The sequence below is a fragment of the Mustelus asterias genome, chromosome 15, assembly GCF_964213995.1.
Source record: "Mustelus asterias chromosome 15, sMusAst1.hap1.1, whole genome shotgun sequence".
NCBI classification, from domain to species: domain Eukaryota; kingdom Metazoa; phylum Chordata; class Chondrichthyes; order Carcharhiniformes; family Triakidae; genus Mustelus; species Mustelus asterias.
In genome coordinates this window covers 27,541,016-27,557,638 of record NC_135815.1, presented here as the reverse complement: position 1 = coordinate 27,557,638, position 16,623 = coordinate 27,541,016, and the positions used below count along the sequence as shown (strand labels likewise).

Genomic DNA, 16,623 nt, shown 5'->3' with positions numbered 1-16,623 from the left:
AGATTCGCCGTGCTCCTCACGGATGCATAATTAACAAGCTGAACAGTGGAAGATCGTGCGTGTTCAGCCGTCCCGATGCCCTGTGGGAATCACACCAACTTTCCCGCTCACCACAAGACTTAACCCACTGGCGTGGGTTTCCTCTGGGAGTTTCGGTTTCCTCCAAATTCCTCTCACAATCCAAAGATGTACAGGTTGGGTGGATTGGCTACGCTAAATTGACCCTAGTGTCAGGGGATTAGCAGGGTAAATATGTGGGGTTGTGGGAATAGGGCCTGGGTGGGATTGTGGTCGGTGTAGACTCGATGGGCCGAGTGGCCTTTTTCTGCACTGTCGGGATTCTATGATTAAACTCCAGATCGGAAGATTCTGAATGCAGCCAGCCCTGACACTAGAAGAAATAGTGAGTATCTCTGAATAAAAGAAGATATGAATGAAACTATAGATAGCTCCGTGTAGCTGCAGTGCATGGTGATGTCAATGCAAAACAAAATGTGGGGATAGCTTTAACCTGAACCACGCAGCAGGAATCTGATGACATCAGGATGGCCATCCAACTTACACCACATCGGACCTGAAGGCAGCTAATACAACCCCTTTGGTATCCCACTGGGTGAATTAGGTTAAAATCACCACTTGCAGTTTTTCAGATTGGCAACAGCGAATGCTTCTATAGGTCATTTTGGGCCTCCTGTTCGCAGCATGTTCATTGGTTGTTATGTGGTTGCTAAGAGAACAGTGGCTGTTTAACGCCATTTTCTACAACGGGGGATGAAAGAGAAACAGATGCTCCCAGTTTAAAAAATTCACCATGATCTGAATTATTTGCAGAAAGAACAATAGTTCCATGAAAATTATACTGTCATCTCATGGTCAGACGAAATTCATAGCATGATTCTTTTAAATCTCGAGACTCAGTATCAAATTAAAATGGATTCTTTTATACTATAATTATCGAAGAATTATCCCTTTTTTCCCTCCGTAGGACACTTTAGCAGTACAAAGGTTCAACATGTTGCATTTTGCAATGGTAGGACTGAGGTTTTTCCTGCCCTTTATTAATCTGAGACAGCGAGTTCCTGGTTCTGGTTAGACCATGACGGAAAATACAGCAAAGACGCAAGTTGGTTTAACTTCAAAGAAGGGAAGAAAATCAGAAGTCAAATGAACTTCCACATTGCACTGCAATGATTCAGAAGTGACTGGTGGAATTTCAAAAGGGAGTGCGATGTGATATTGGGAAAATAGAAGCAGGATAAGGAGAGGAGTAGATGTGTTAAATGGTGGTAAAGGACACAGCCATCCCCCTCAGTACTGTTCAGTGGATGAACGAATTTATAGTGTCCTGAGCCATTCACATCAATGGGCGGTACAACGGCACAGTGGTTAGCACTGCCGCCTCACAGCACCGGGGACCCAGGTTCAATTCCAGCCTCGAATGACTGTCTGTGTGGAGTTTGCATATTCTCCCCGTGTCTGCGTGGGTTTCCTCCGTGTGCTCCGGTTTCCTCCCACAGTCCAAAGAAATGTGGGTTAGGTTGATTGGCCATGCTAAAATTGCCCCTTAATGTCGGGGGATGAGCAGGGTAAATACATGGGGTTAAGTGAATAGGGTCTGGGTGGGATTGTTGTCGGTGCAGGCTCGATGGGCCAAATGGCCTCCTGCTGCACTGTCGGGATTCTATGATTCTATAATGACTCTGAAGATCAATCATACGAACTCGAAACGTTAACTCTGTTTCTCTCTCCACAGATGCTGCCAGACTTGTTAAGTTTATCCAGCATTTCCTGTCTTCATGCCATACAGATCAAGTTCAATTTATAGTCAGTGTTCAGTTAGTGTACAACAAGTTGCCCCAGAATCCTTGCCTTGGATTGTGAGGGGGTGTGGGTGGGGGAGGGGAGAGGAAATCACTGATTGCTTCCTTGTTGAAAGTTTCCATGTATCACTATCGATGGAGGGTGCGACACTTCAGCTGTCCAGCTGATACTTACTGTCCAACTCACAGCAAGAAAATAGTAATTGGGACAATCGATCCGAGTGCTATATTCAGGATTCAGATGAAAGGGATAAAAGCTGAGAAAAACATGACTAACAAGTTCTCCTGAGCAATGAATTGGCTGCCATCTTGCCCACATTACAACAGTAAGTTCGCTTCAAAAGTTCCTGCTTGGTTGTAAAACGCTTTGGGGTGTCCTGACATTACAAAAGTTGCTTTATAAATGCTAGTTTTTCTTTACTTTTTGTGAGCACAACACACATGAAAACAATGGGGCAACTCCTATTGTTACCTGCCGGCCTCTCTCTAACCCCTCAGCAATCAACCGGCACTTCACTCTTTAAAAATTGTGTTTGCTGCCTTTCAAATACCCAGCATGCAATGCTTTCAAACAGCCTGTGTGGACAAATGTATGACCAAAAGAAAAGTTTATAAGGTTTATTTATTAGTGCCATAAGTAAGGCTTACATTAACACTGCAATGAAGTTACTGTGGAAATCCCCTAGATGCCACACTCTGGCGGCTGTTGAGGGATGCTGAGGGAGAATTTAGCATGGCCAATGTACCAAACCAGCACGTCTTTCGGACTGTGGGAGGAAACCAGAGCAACCAGGGGAAACCCACGCAGACACGGGGAGGACGTGCAGACTTCGCATGGACAGTGACCCAAGCCGGGAATCAAACCCGGGTCCAAATGTGTTAAACAAAGGCTTCTCTACTAAAGTCCCTCCAAAAATGTTGCGAAAGTTATCTCTGCATACAGTAAAGAAAGAGCTGAAAACTAAAGAAACGTGCACTTGAAAAGATGAAAATATCAGGGAAGAAGGAAGCCAAGGGATCCTGGGCCATAAGGTGAAGAATGTAATCCCTGAAATTGTTGCAGCTATTAAAAATTAAATGAATATTTAAAGATCAAGGTAAATTCAACCGACAAAGCAGTCCCTCGAAATATCAGGTTAAAATTCCCACATTAGATAAACCACTGGTCCTCAAGCTCCTTTTTTTAAAATTCCCCCCCCCCCACCCCCCCCCGCACCCCCCCCCCCCCCCCGCACCCCAACAGAAAGATAGGCATAAACACAGGAAGAATCATTGTGTGTTGATTCAGAAGAAGGACTCCAAATACATTTTGCAGCAAAAGGCACCTTGCCTCACCTCCATGAGGAAAAAATCCACCTAAAAACACATGAATCATAAGTCCTGGCAGGTGTTGTGGTTCAGGTCAGAAACTCCAAAGTATTTTTCGGAACCTGCCTGGATTGTAAGTTTTGCATCTTGAATTTGGCTAGGATAAGCATGATATGTTTCACTTCAGGTATGATTCAAATGACCCACTAGGGAGCTTTTATCAAACAACGTTTTTTTTTAAGAATATAGTTAACACGTATCGTAAGAATATTAGCAATAACTTCTATCAATTACAAACAACACCAAAACAACCACGATAATGTATCACCCTTTACGAATATAGGAGCTGTCCCAATTAAACTAATCCTATAAACAAGACCCGACAAACAGGTTTAATACAGCATAGACTAATGCTCACGTAATGCTGGAATTGAGTCCTTTGGATGAAGACTGCAGTTCTCTAGAAAGACTCAGAACAGTTTGAAGTCAGAACAGCTTCCCAAAATACCAGGGGTTCTAGGCAGCCACCAACAGCAGGTTCCCCCCTTCAGAAAGGCAAAACCTTGCTTTCAAATGACCAGCAGAATTTCTAAAACCAGGGAGAAAGAGATTTCTTTTCAGCTTGATGCCCCTTCTAAAACTAAAACTCAAAACTTGCAGCCAAACAGAAAATGAAAGAATTCCTGTCACCTGACCTGCCAACCATTTTTTCTCCGAACAATGCAGAGTCATAACACCCCAGTAAAAATAAACAAACACTGTTTAAGCAGCAATGAAAGGACATCTCCAAACCGGTGCCATAATGACATCAGCTAAGGCTGTGAGCTGAGAAACATTGAAGCTGTGAGAGCTGCAGAGATCACGATTTAAAAATAAAACATCTCTTAAAGATATGCTAACATCACACAGTAAACTCAATCCTAACCCCAACCCACCTCTCAACAAAAACAGGAATCAAACCCATTCCTGTTCACACACTGGGAAAACTCAGGGGTTACAATATTCCCTCAGGTATCTACTCTTCCCCTCTACTCATTTCTCTTCCCTTCTTTTCTCCTTCCCTCTCTCGACATCTCTCCTCATTCTGCTGACCCATCTCTTTCTATTTGCCACTTGTCCGCATCAGAATTCTTGATCCAATTCAATTATATTTGCTGCCCAAGATTGCACAACCTGAATACAGCACTTCTTCCTGATTCTTTGGACTCGATTTTCCACCAGCTTTACGCGACATGAACCTCAAAATGGGGTTAGTATCCTCAGTGCCCCATTAACGCAAGCAACACGGCTGTTGCAATTTCCAAATGGGCTTACTGATTTGTGACCAGAGTGCGAACCTGTATCAACCTATTGGAATATTGAAATCAGTCTCATACAACATAAATGGGGTTCCAATTGCTACCTTTGATCGGAACTATTGGAAGTCTGCACTGCACAGGTTCCAATCAGTTCCACGGGCAATGGAGCTGAAGAGGCCTGACACGGGTAAATGCTGAATTCTTTTTTGTGGGCCTCAGGGGAGCAACTGGTTGAACAGCTTGGTGATATTTACCTTCAAGTCTAAGGCATGAGGAAGAACCACTTGGACTATCCACTGGAGAGTGCCACCCAATAGTGGAACTGTGCACCTACAACCAGCTAACAGCATCAGAAAAAGGAGGGGCGGTAGAAAATTATCAGCAGGGAAAAATAGTTCACGCACTTCAAATGGCTATCTGTTATTTCCTATGTCGCATGTAGCATATCGTTTAAAGCGCGGATGGATGGATTCCTGATCGGTAAGGGAATTAAGGGTTATGGGGATCAGGCGGGTAAGTGGTACTGATCCACGTCAGATCAGCCATGATCTTATTGAATGGCGGGGCAGGCTCGAGGGGCTAGATGGCCTACTCCTGCTCCTATTTCTTATGTTCTTATGTTCTTATATCAAAGAAACGTAGAAGCCAGAGGCAGGAGGAGGCCATTTGGCCCTTCAAGCCTGCTCTGCCATTCATCGTGGTCATGGCTGATTGCCATCTATTTCGACAAAGAAAAATGTCCTTTTGAAATGTTAGCAAAATTGAAGCTCATAGCATTAAAGAGACAGTGGCTACATGAGTACTAAATTGGCTAAGGGACAGAATGTAGAGAGTATTTGGTTGTTTTGCAGAATGTACATCAAACATGAAGTCTTATCTCCCCACAGTCAGTATTAGTACCACCGCTCTTTCTGATGAGCACTTGGGTATACAGTATACAAGGCATCATTTTAAAGTTTTAATGACACATTACTCAGAGATATCATCAACAGTGGAGAAGATAGTCCTAGACTTTAGGAGGACATATCACAGAATCACAGAATTGTTGCAGCACGTGAAGATACCGGCTGGAATTCTCCGGTCATTCATGCCAGTGTGATTCTCTGATCCCACTTCAGTGAATGGAGACTTGGCTGAGGTAGAGGTCATTAATATATTGTCAGGAAGAGCAAGGATCTGAATACCGACCCCTGGTGTCAGAGCATTTGACATAATGAAATGGACAGATATGTGGCAGATGAATTTAATGCGGAAAATATGAAGTAATTCATTGTAATTGCAAGAATGAGCGCAATATTAACTACATGATATATTTTAAAAGGGGTGCCGGAACAGAGAGACTTGGGGCATGTGCACTGAAGTCTTGAAGGTGTCAGGGGCAAGTTGAGAAAGCTGTTCAAATGGCATATGAGATCCTTGGTTTTATTGAAACATAGACACAATTTTAACTCTGTGCACACAAGAATTAGGAACAGGATTAGGTCATTCAGCCCCCTGGAGCCTGTTCGGCCATTCGATAATATCATTGTGGCCTCATCTCCACTTTCCTGTCCATCTCCCGTAATCCTTGACTCTCTTGTTGCTCAAAAATGTAAAAGAATGGGTTTTGAGAAAGTTGGAATGTCACCCACAGAGGTAAGGAAGGAATATTAAATCTTTAAGAAAAGCTAGTTAGAACCCAGCTGGAATATTGCAGCCAAGTCCAGGCAACATAGATTAGGAAGAATATTATGGTCTTGGAGATGGTACGGAGGAATTTTTACTAGAATTGTAGCAGGGATTGAAGACTTCAGTTACATGGAGGGACTGCAGAAACTAGCATTGGTCTCTTTAAAGCAGGGATATTTAGTAGACGTTTCCAAAATCTTGAAGGTTTATGATAGAGTAAATAAAGAAAAATTGTATTTTTATTCATTTACGGGATATGGGCATCACTGGCTAGGCCAGCATTTATTGCCAGTCGCTAACTGCCCTTGAGGAGGTGGTGATGAGCTGCCTTATTGAACCATCGCAGGCTGTGTGGTGTAGGTATACCCACAGTGCTATTAGGGAGGGAGTTCCCCAGGATTTTGACCCAACAATAGGTAAGGAATGGCGATATATTTCTGAGTCAGGAAGGTGAGTGACTTGGAGGGGGACTTCCATGTGGTGGTGTTCTAATGTGCCTGCTGATCTTGTCTTCTAGATGGTAATGGTCATGGGTTTGGAAGGTGCTGCCAAAGGAGCCTTGGTGAGTTCCTGCAGAGCATCTTAGAGATGGTGTTGTCACTGGTTGTTGGTGGTGAAGAGAGTGAATGTTTGGGGATGGAGTGCTAATCAAGAGCGCTGCATTGTCTTGGATGGTGTCAAGCTTCTCGAGTGTTGTTAGAGCTGTACTTATCCAGGCAAGTGGAGAGTATTCCATCACACTCCTGACTTGTGCCTTGTTGATGGTGGACAGGTTTGGGCAGTCACAAAGTGAGTTACCTGTCACAGGATCCCTAGCCTCTGACCTCTTGTCGCCAAAGTATTTATAGGGATAGTGCAGTTCAATTTCTGGTCAATGGTAACCCCCCCAGGATGTTGATAGTGGGGGATTCAGCAACGTTAAGTCATTGAATGTCAAAGGGCAATGGTCAGATTCTCTTTTGCTGGATATAGTCATTGCCTGGCACTTGTGTGGTGCGAATGCTTACTTGCTACTTGTTAACTCAAGCCTGGATATTATCCAGGCCTTACTGTATTTGGTCATGGACTGCTTCACTGAACATTGCGCAATCATCAGTTTCCAGGGTAGGAAGGTCAGCAACCAGACATAAATGTAAGGTAATTGGCAAAAGAGTCAGAGGCGACACAAGGAAATCAATTTATACTGTGAGTTATAATGATCATGAATCCAGGGCTACAGGGAAAGAACATGGAAATGGGGCTAATCGGATACCAGAATACCTCTGTCAAAGAAACCAGCAAAAGCACAATCAGTTGAATGGCTTCCTTCTGTAGTCCATCCCTTCATGATTCTATTCCATGCAGTGCATGAATAGATTGTCAAAATAAATAGCCTACACAGAAGATATGCACTATAAAAGTTCCCGTACCACTACACAGTGACAGCATCTGTAATTAAAAACTGTGGATGAATGACTTAAGATGGCAAAAAATTACAGGTTTATTCTTGTGCATGTTGTGATGTCAGAACATGAGAAATCACAAGAGTAATTCTCTTCCGAAATGGTATTTGGAAAAGTATTTCATGTATTGCGCATATCACACTTACAAAGCCACGTAGCACGGAGTGCATTAAAGAAAGCGATTCAGTCTTTGGGTTTGGGGCAATGCGGCAGTTATGAATGCCTATTCAACTTCAGAAAATCAACAGGAGTCCATATTACGCATCTGTGATTTAATTTTTCGAACTGTTACTTGTGTTCATTATTGAGAGGTAATTGCTCAGGCAAGAAAAGCAGTGATAAAGAAGTATGGTCATGTGACATTATAGGTGCTAACAAAGGTGTCATTTTTCACCAAGAGATCAAACTATTGAATCAATTGGCATATTCTGACCTCAGGCCCTACATGTTCATTAACTTCAGCAAACCTGAATGTAAAGCTGGCAACATCTGGGCAGTTCACAGATAATGCAAAGAGCTTGCACTTATTATTGACTGTCGGAATACAAAATCATGCCTTTGGGTGAACAAACACTTTCTTCCCCACCCCCGCCAACTGTAGCAAATGCTAAACTGCCACTGTGTCACGTAAACTACAGAGTGAAGTGCATTGGAAGCACTGTAGAAGAACATCACAGTGTGGCGGGTGCAGATTCTCGCCTCAGTTATTCCATCAAATTACACAGAATCTATAGCACAGAAAAAGAGCATTCAGACCAACTGGTCGATGCTGGTACTTATCCTTCACACAGGTCTCTGCATAATCAATGTATCTCGGAATTCCCAATGCTTGAGTGAGCTCCTGTGCAGAAGCCAGGTCTATCTGGCAAAACGCGCCATCCTAACAGCAAATCAGCCAACCTGTCCTAATCTGAAGATTAGCAGCTAACATAAAAGGCAATTTAAAAGTCTTCCATAAACATGCTAAAAGGTAGTGTGAGGAGGGGTGAGGCTGATTAAGGACTGAAAAAGAGATCTATGCAAAGAGGCTGACGGACCAAACGAGTGCTTTGCATCTGTCTTCGTCAAGGAAGAAGATAGTGTTCAAGTCATAGTGAAAACTTAGATAGTTGAGATACTGGATGGGCTAAAAATTGATAATGAGGTGATATTTGAAAGGCCGGCTACGTACATAAAGTTTCTAAATCATGTCGACAGGGAGATATTTGTGTTAATGTTATTGAACTGGTAATCCCAGGCTAATACTTTGGGGATATGGATTCAAATCCCATCATGGCAGCTGGTGGAATTTAAATTCAATTAATAAAACATGGAATTGAAAGCCAAATCACTGTAATGGTGACCATGACAACTGTCATAGTTTGTCGGAAAACCCCATCTGGTTCATTAACGTTCTTTAGGGAAGGAAATCTGCCATCCTTACCTGGTCTGGTCCACATGTGACTCCAGAGTCACAGCAATATAGCTGACTCTCAACTGCCCTCTGAAATGGGCAAGCCACTCAAATCAAGGGAAATTAGAGATGGGGCAACAACTGCTGGCTTTGCCAATGACACCCACATCCCATTAAAGATTAACAGAATTGGATGCATCCAGGGATGTGAGGGAAGAAGGAGTGAAAATTAAGGCAGTGCTGGCCAAAATCTTCCAATCCTCCTTTGATTCCTGGATAGTCCCAGAGGACTGGAAAAAAGGGAGTATGGATAAACCCATCATTTAGAGGCAGTTTGTCCCTTCTAAAGAGAAGCTTGCACTGACTAAAAGCAGGAGGATGCTGATCATTACTATTGCAAATGGAGGGAAGGGCAATGGAGCACCAAGACAGAGCGAGGGCTCTGCAGTTCAAAGGTTCAGCACTGGAGGCCTTAGCCATGGAGGTGAATAGAAGAAGAGATGCCATGAGCGGAATTTTCCCATCCCACCTGCCACATGAATCATAGCAGGCAGAGGGGCGGACCATGCAAAGATCTATTGACCTCGGGCAGGATTTTCCGGTCTGGGGCGAGTGCGGCCGGAAAATTCTGCCCTATATTTCTGCAGGAGGCCCTCAAGGGCTGCCCGCTAAAGAGAATGAGCGCATTTGATCATCTGCTGGAATCTGGCCCTGTAGACCTGGCAACCATGAAGGAGAAGTTAAATAGCTTCACACGGGTGGTCAGTGAATGCATCGTCACATGACATCGCCTATCCACTACATTCTCACCACTTGCCCACCAACAATCTCCAGTACACAGGACTCACGTCTAATAGGCAGATACTCACTACACCTTCACACACCTTCCAATGCTGCCAGTCTCATACTCACCTCTCGCTGCCTCCACATACTTCCAGCTATTCAGTTATGGCAGGGACATCAGCCAAACACAGTGCAACACAATCACATTCTATTGTTCTCTTGCAGGACGGGGTAATATAAATCATAGAAACACTACAGTGCAGAAGGAGGCCATTTCTCCCATCGATAGGGCCTGGGCGGGGTTGTTGTCGGTGCAGACTCAAAGAACTCTTTGTTCTTTGAGTCTGCACCAACAACAACCCCGCCCAGGCCCTATCCGCAGCACCCCACATATTTACCCCTCTAATCCCTCTAACCTACACATCCCGGGACACTAAGAGGAAATTTAGCATGGTCAATGCACCTAACCCACATGTCTTTGGACTGTGGGAGGAAACCGGAGCACCCAGAGGAAACCCACGCAAACACGGGGAGAATATGCAAACTCCACACAGACAGTGACCCAGGCCGGGAATCGAACCCAGGTCCCTGGAGGAGGCAGCAGTGCTAACCACTGTCCCACCGTGCCGCCTAAAACTCCGCGAGCCAGGCGTGATGTGAATACGCAACCTTCTGATCTGGAGTCAAACACGCTACTGTTGTGCCACAAGCCCACTAATACTCAACAGAAAAGAGTAAAGCTAAATCAGAAGGGGATAGGCATGACTTAATTCCCTGAATCTAATAAGGAGATGGTGTTGTGCATTGTGGGGCTAGTGGTGACTGAGTCCTAGCACCGAGTGTCACTGATAGCATTCAGGGTAAAAGTATATTACTGCCTCATTTCACTTCTCAACTCTCTCATTCTGCTAACTGGCAAGATCTGCAATCAGCAGATGGTGCGACCTTCGATCTACTGAGTTACAGCCCAATGATCTGATCTTATGCTACCCAGGGTAATGCTTTGGGGAGTTCGGTTTGAATCCCACCACAGCAGATGGGGAAATTTAAATTCAATGCTTAAAAAGTCTAATGATGACCATTGTCATAAAACCCCATCTGGTTCACTAACATACTTTTGGGAAGGAAATCTACCATCCTTATCTGGTCGGGCCTATATGTGACTCCAAAGCCACAGCAATATTGTTGACTCTTGCATGCCCTCTCAAATACCATAACAAGCCACTCAGCTGAAAGGCAATAAATGTTGGCCCAGCCAATGACACCTACATTGCATGAATATTTTTTTAAAAATAAGACCAATGATTCTTCGGGATAAAAGCAAATGACCGTGAATGCTGGAATCTGAAACAAGAACAGAAAATGCTGAAAAATCTCAGCAGGTCCGACAGCATCTGTGGAGAAATAACAGACAACTTGGTCTGGAAATAAATTAAGCCAGCATTACCCACATCCTGCAAACAAAAGGAATAAATGTACACACCAAGTTACTGAAACAAGTGTCAAATCAACAGGAGTAGCTGTTTGACATCACGATAGGACTTCTTCTGAAGCTTCCAGTGCAGGTACAGAGTGCCCAGGGCAATACCCTTTACGGTATTGGCCACCATACCACATGTACAGATCCTGCCATTCTGTAGCCAACTGCAGCAGCGCGACAGAACCCAATTTCAGGGCCATTACCTTAAAATTGCAACCTGGTCAGTCAGGAGTGAAATCAGAAAGTATTTCTTCACACAGTGGGCCAGAAAATTCTGGAAATGTCTGTCCCCAAGAGACTGTGGATGCTGAGTCAATTGAAGCTTTCATGACTTAGATCGATAATGCGGAGGTGGGAGAAGTGCTCTCGGGAAAGCAGTTGTGGATTAGGCTATCAGTGGTGATCCCTCCTCCTCCCCTTCCCTCTTTGCAGAGCTTTCCCCCCCCCCCCCCCCCACCCCGCCCCCTGCAGCTACCATTCCATTTGCAGATCCCTGCCACAAACTCTGAGCTCCCGAACCCATCCCCGCTCTCTGGCAACAGTCAGACTAAACAAGACTGTTCCTTGGTGTTGTATCTGACACCAAGACGAGTTCTCAACCATATATTCATGATAATGGTCATCTATATATTTCATGATAGATGAAATATCATCTATTTCTACCTCAGCAACATCAGCCGACTTTGCCCCTGTCTCTGCTCATGCAGCTGAAACCCTCATTTATGTCACTCTCGCCTCTAGACTTGACCAGTCCTACGCACCTCTGGCTACTCTCCCAAATTCTACCCTCCGTAAACATGAGGTTGTCCAAAGCTCTGCTGCCTATGTCCTAACTTGGGCCGAGTCCCATTCACCCATCATGCCTTGTGCTCGCTGACCTTTACTGATGCCCAATCAAGCAAGCCTTGGTTTTAAAATTCTTGTCCTTGTTCTCCAATCTTTCCTTTGTGCACCATTTGTAGTTAAACTATAAACACATTCTTTATAAACAGCCCTCAAAATTATGTTACACATAACACAGGGAGAATTCTTTTCCCCCAAGGATATCTATGGAAATGGATACAGCAAGATAAAGTCTGCCAAGGGTTTTTCTTTTCTTTTGTAAATGTTCCACATACTCAGCATATATAACCGTTTGCACCGGTACTAAAATTCATGCTACGAAATAATAGAAATAGGTGTCATGTCACCATTATGGGTACAGTATAAACTTGAACAGACAATACAAACAGCGCAGATTTTTAAAAAAAGCTGTAGATCATTGCCAAAACTTTAATTTCTCTGAACTGCCAAGTAACATTTCTGTTTCCCATTGGATGCTCACCTCACATAACCCATGACCTGCGTTTATATCTACTCAGGCTTGTGTGCTTTACTTTAAAAAATTGTTATTTTGTTTTAGTCACCACAGAAAAATAAAAGCAGAGGCAAAGACATTGTAAAAATCTGAAATCTTGATCACCGCTTCCTATCCATGTTATACCAGCTCCACAACCCTCCGAGATATCGGAGCTCCTTTCATTCTGGCTTCTTAAGCATCCACAATTTTAATCATTCCACCACCGCTGGCCGTGCCTTCAGTTGCCTAGGCGCTGAGCACTGGAATTCCTTCCTGTGATAACCCCCAGGACTTGCATGGGGAATCACTGATTGACCTCCCTGTAGGACATGTAGAATACGAGCTCCCTGGAGATTGGTAATTAACTAACCAGGCGGAGCTCGTATACCAAGCCCTTTGTAAAGCAGGCCCCTGAGTGGGTCCATTGTTGTATTGTCCCAGTTTGGACCTGTTTGTGTTCACCACAGGCTTGTGGTATTGCTTTACTTCATTTTGTGCAATAAAGCACCATTCCTTTACAGCTGACTCCTGGAGTTATTATACTTCCCTACACTTCTCTGCCTCTTTGCTTTCCTGCTTAAAGACATTCCTTAAAACCTATCACATCAAGCAAGTATTTGGCCATCTAACCTAATATCTAATGTGGATGGACAGCATATTTTGCTCTCTAGACCATTTTAACACATTAAAAGTACTCTATAAATGTAAGTTGTTGTTGGTAGATTTTCTTTAGCTAAGGGTATCAAGAGAAATGGAACATGATGGGTGAATGAAGTTAAGGTACGGATTAGCTGCAGTCTATTTGAATGGTGAAAGAGGCCCAAGGGGCTAAAGGGCCTACTCCTGCCCCATGATCTGGCAACTCAGTGATACGAGTTTGGAAAAAGGATGAATTTCTACCTCAAAAGAAATGTTTATTTGTCACCACAAGATCCATCTATTAGAGTGTACAAATAGCTTTGTTAGGGAAAAATGATCTCTTAAGCAGCATTACTTTCCAAAATGATTGCTATCATTACCCCTCCTCACCCCCTCCACAATGCATTGCAGAAACTAATCAGAATATATTAAAATGAATAATTCACACTATTAATTAGCTCAATGACAGATACCATTGTGGGCCTCGGTCACCACTCTCATCTGTGCCAGTTTCCTTTGCATGAACTGATACTTTAGAATGGGGGAGGGAAGAGATTTGGATACTGTGTGTAGCAAAACTGTAAAGAGATTATTTATAAACAGCCTCGAAGTTTTTTTTATACATAACACACAATGTCAATGTCCCCAAGGATATCCATCTATATAGCACACTTTCTATCATGCAGCATCCAAGAGTTATTGTTTTAATTTTTTTTAAAGCTTCACATACTCTGCATTACCTGTGACCATTTGCACCTACACTCAAATTCGTACCATAAATTAATAATAGTGTCATGGCACCATTATACATGTAACCTTGAGCAGACAACACAGCGCAGCACTTTTGGACCAAATGTAATGGGATAAAAATTATTTATCCCAGGATATGTTGCCTAAATTCAAACTTGCCCAAGCTGCTAAGTGCATCTTAAGATGCTCGCCACATCATAGAATCCTACAGTGCAGAAGGAGGCTATTCCAACCCATCGAGTCTGCACTGACCACAATCCCAATCCCCATCACCCCATGCATTCACCCTAGCTAGTCCCACTGACACTAAGGGGCAATTTAGCACGGCCAACCCACCTAACCTGCACACCTTTGGACTGTGGGAGGAAACCAGAGCACCCGGAGGAAACCCACACAGACACGGGTAGAACGTTCAAACTCCACACAGACAGTGACCCAAGCCGGGAATTGAACCCGGGTCCCTGGTGCTGTGAGGCAGCAGTGCTAACCACTGTGCCATCCTGCCACCCTATCATCCTCAAGTCAAACCTTCACCGCATGCAACCGTAGATTCCATCCATATCTGGTTACTTTTGAGTGTGTGTTTTCTAAAGTTTTTTGTGGAAGAAATGTCACCACCGAAAAATAAAAGCAGATTCCCTCTGAAGTAGGGAATAAAGGGAAAGTCAAAAACCTTAGTAGATTTATTGTAATAATGCATGTACTTGTTGAGTTACTGATATGTGGACAATATAATGGTGACCAAACACACAATGTGCACAGGAACAGATCGGGAGATCAACCGGCAACAATGTCGAAATCTATACAATGTACATTAGCACAGATTGTACGTGCATTGCGATTTAAGCAAAGGCTTCTTGGAGATGTGAACTTCTTGATATTAAGCGTCACTTAAAACAGAATGTGCAGTATTATAAAAAAAACATGATAAACAAGACCAATCTTTCCACAATTACCACACCATGGAATGAATCAATAAATCAGTAGGATGTGGATGCGGCACAAATGGTTGGGGAGCAGAGAGGCTCAGAGCAGTGCACTGTATTCTCAATAAACTGCAACTCTCCCTTGTCAATGACAGGCTGGGGACACACGTTGTTGAGAGAGGGATGTGGTGGAGAGGGCGCTGAATGATAATAACACTGCCTGTCAGCCTGACGGTCACAGTGCTGGGCTGGGAAAGGGGGGGGTTTGTTTGTTTGAAGTGTTAACACATTTTAGAAGCAGCGCCCTTACCCAGTCCTCGAAGTGCCTGCTGCCGTTCTGTAGCAGATCCTCGAACTGAATGGTGCAGTTGGCCACAAAGTCGTCGTAGCCGATGGGCGCATCGTGGAAGACGGCCAGCTCGATTTTCCTGCCGTTGCACACGTCTGTAACGAACTCGTCGTGCCAGGCGGGGCTGTTGGTCTTCTGCTTGGTGGAGGTCTGGCCGATCCGCGAGTCGTCCACGTTCAGGGCGATGTAAGGGTCCAGCTGGAAAGTCTGGGGCCTGGAGCCCACGGCATGTCTCAGGGACCAGGGAGTGGGTTTCAGGTCCACAGCCTCGCTGATCTTGATCTTCAGCAACCCATTGAAGACCACCATCGCTCCGGCTGCGGAGAGTGGGGAGGAAGAGTGGGGGGGGAGAGAGGAAAATCTGCCGAGGAGCCCGACACTCACTCCCTGATCTGCCCCTTATTTGAGTTCAGAGAGAGCAAAGCGATCTCTCTCTCCCTCTCTATCTGTGTCTCAGTGTGAGTGGATGTTTGGGGGGGGGGGGGGGGGGTCTCTCTCTCTCCCAGTTTGTAGACTTCTTCTCCGCACAAGTTGACCCAGGGGGGTGGGGTGGGGGGAACAAAATTATATCAAAATTACAAGAAAATAACCACCACCCCCCCCCAACAACCCCCCCTTCTCCTCCTCCCGGCACAGAACAACTCCCCACTGAAAGGGAGGGAGCTTGGCAAATTGGGGAGGATGGGGGGAGAAGGGAGGTGGAGAATTAAACTAATTAAAACAGCCCGATGGAAAGAAAGCAGGGCTCTCCTTCTCCCCGTCTAGCGGTCCGCATCGCGTTCTCTTCCTCAGATCCACACACAACACTGTGCATGAGGGATTTTCAGGCAGGAAATCCACTTCTTTCTTCCCCTCTCTCTGGGTTTGTGTCAAAAACACATTGGATTTGTGTTGCTTTAAGCACAGGTACAATCACACACACACACACACACAGGGGGAGGCGGATAGAGAAATGGGATCCTCGCCACTACCTGTTTCCTTTTCTGTTGTTGTTGTTTCTTAGCTGCTGTTGGCAACTCGCAGAACCAAACTGCATAGGCTTGTTGTTGTTGGTGGTGGTGCTAGCGGCTGCGGTGATTTCCTACACACTCTGTCTCTCTCTCTGTTGTCTCTCCTTCCCTTCCCTCCCCCCTCTCTCTCTCTCTCCCCCGTCCCCTCCTCCACTGTTGGCCTTGATGCAGGAAATGCGCAAAAGACGTCAGAAAGTCCTCTAAGGCTGAGCAGAGTGCTGTGCCATTACTACAGCAGCAAGGCAGCACCCAGGCACAGTCCCTGCTTGCTAAACAACCGCACACAGCAGCGACTCCTTCTATCACTGTAGCGGATCCGCACAAAGCCTCTGATTTAATGAATGAACGCCGTCCAGATATCCAATATCTACATAGTGCAAATAGTAGTAACCAGCTGCATTTACACCAATGATTAGGC

General features: G+C 44.6%; 1 protein-coding gene across 1 annotated transcript in view; it reads right to left on the bottom strand.

The window, feature by feature from the left end:
* The window catches only part of LOC144504419 (protein kinase C epsilon type), a 571,367-nt gene extending 555,048 nt beyond the window's left edge, over positions 1-16,319 (bottom strand). The window contains exon 1 of the mRNA XM_078229681.1: positions 15,157-16,319. Coding sequence (XP_078085807.1) covers positions 15,157-15,504 — 348 coding nt within the window. The 5' untranslated portion in view covers positions 15,505-16,319. The remainder of the gene's footprint in view (positions 1-15,156) is intronic.
* Between the last annotated feature and the right edge of the window lie 304 nt (positions 16,320-16,623).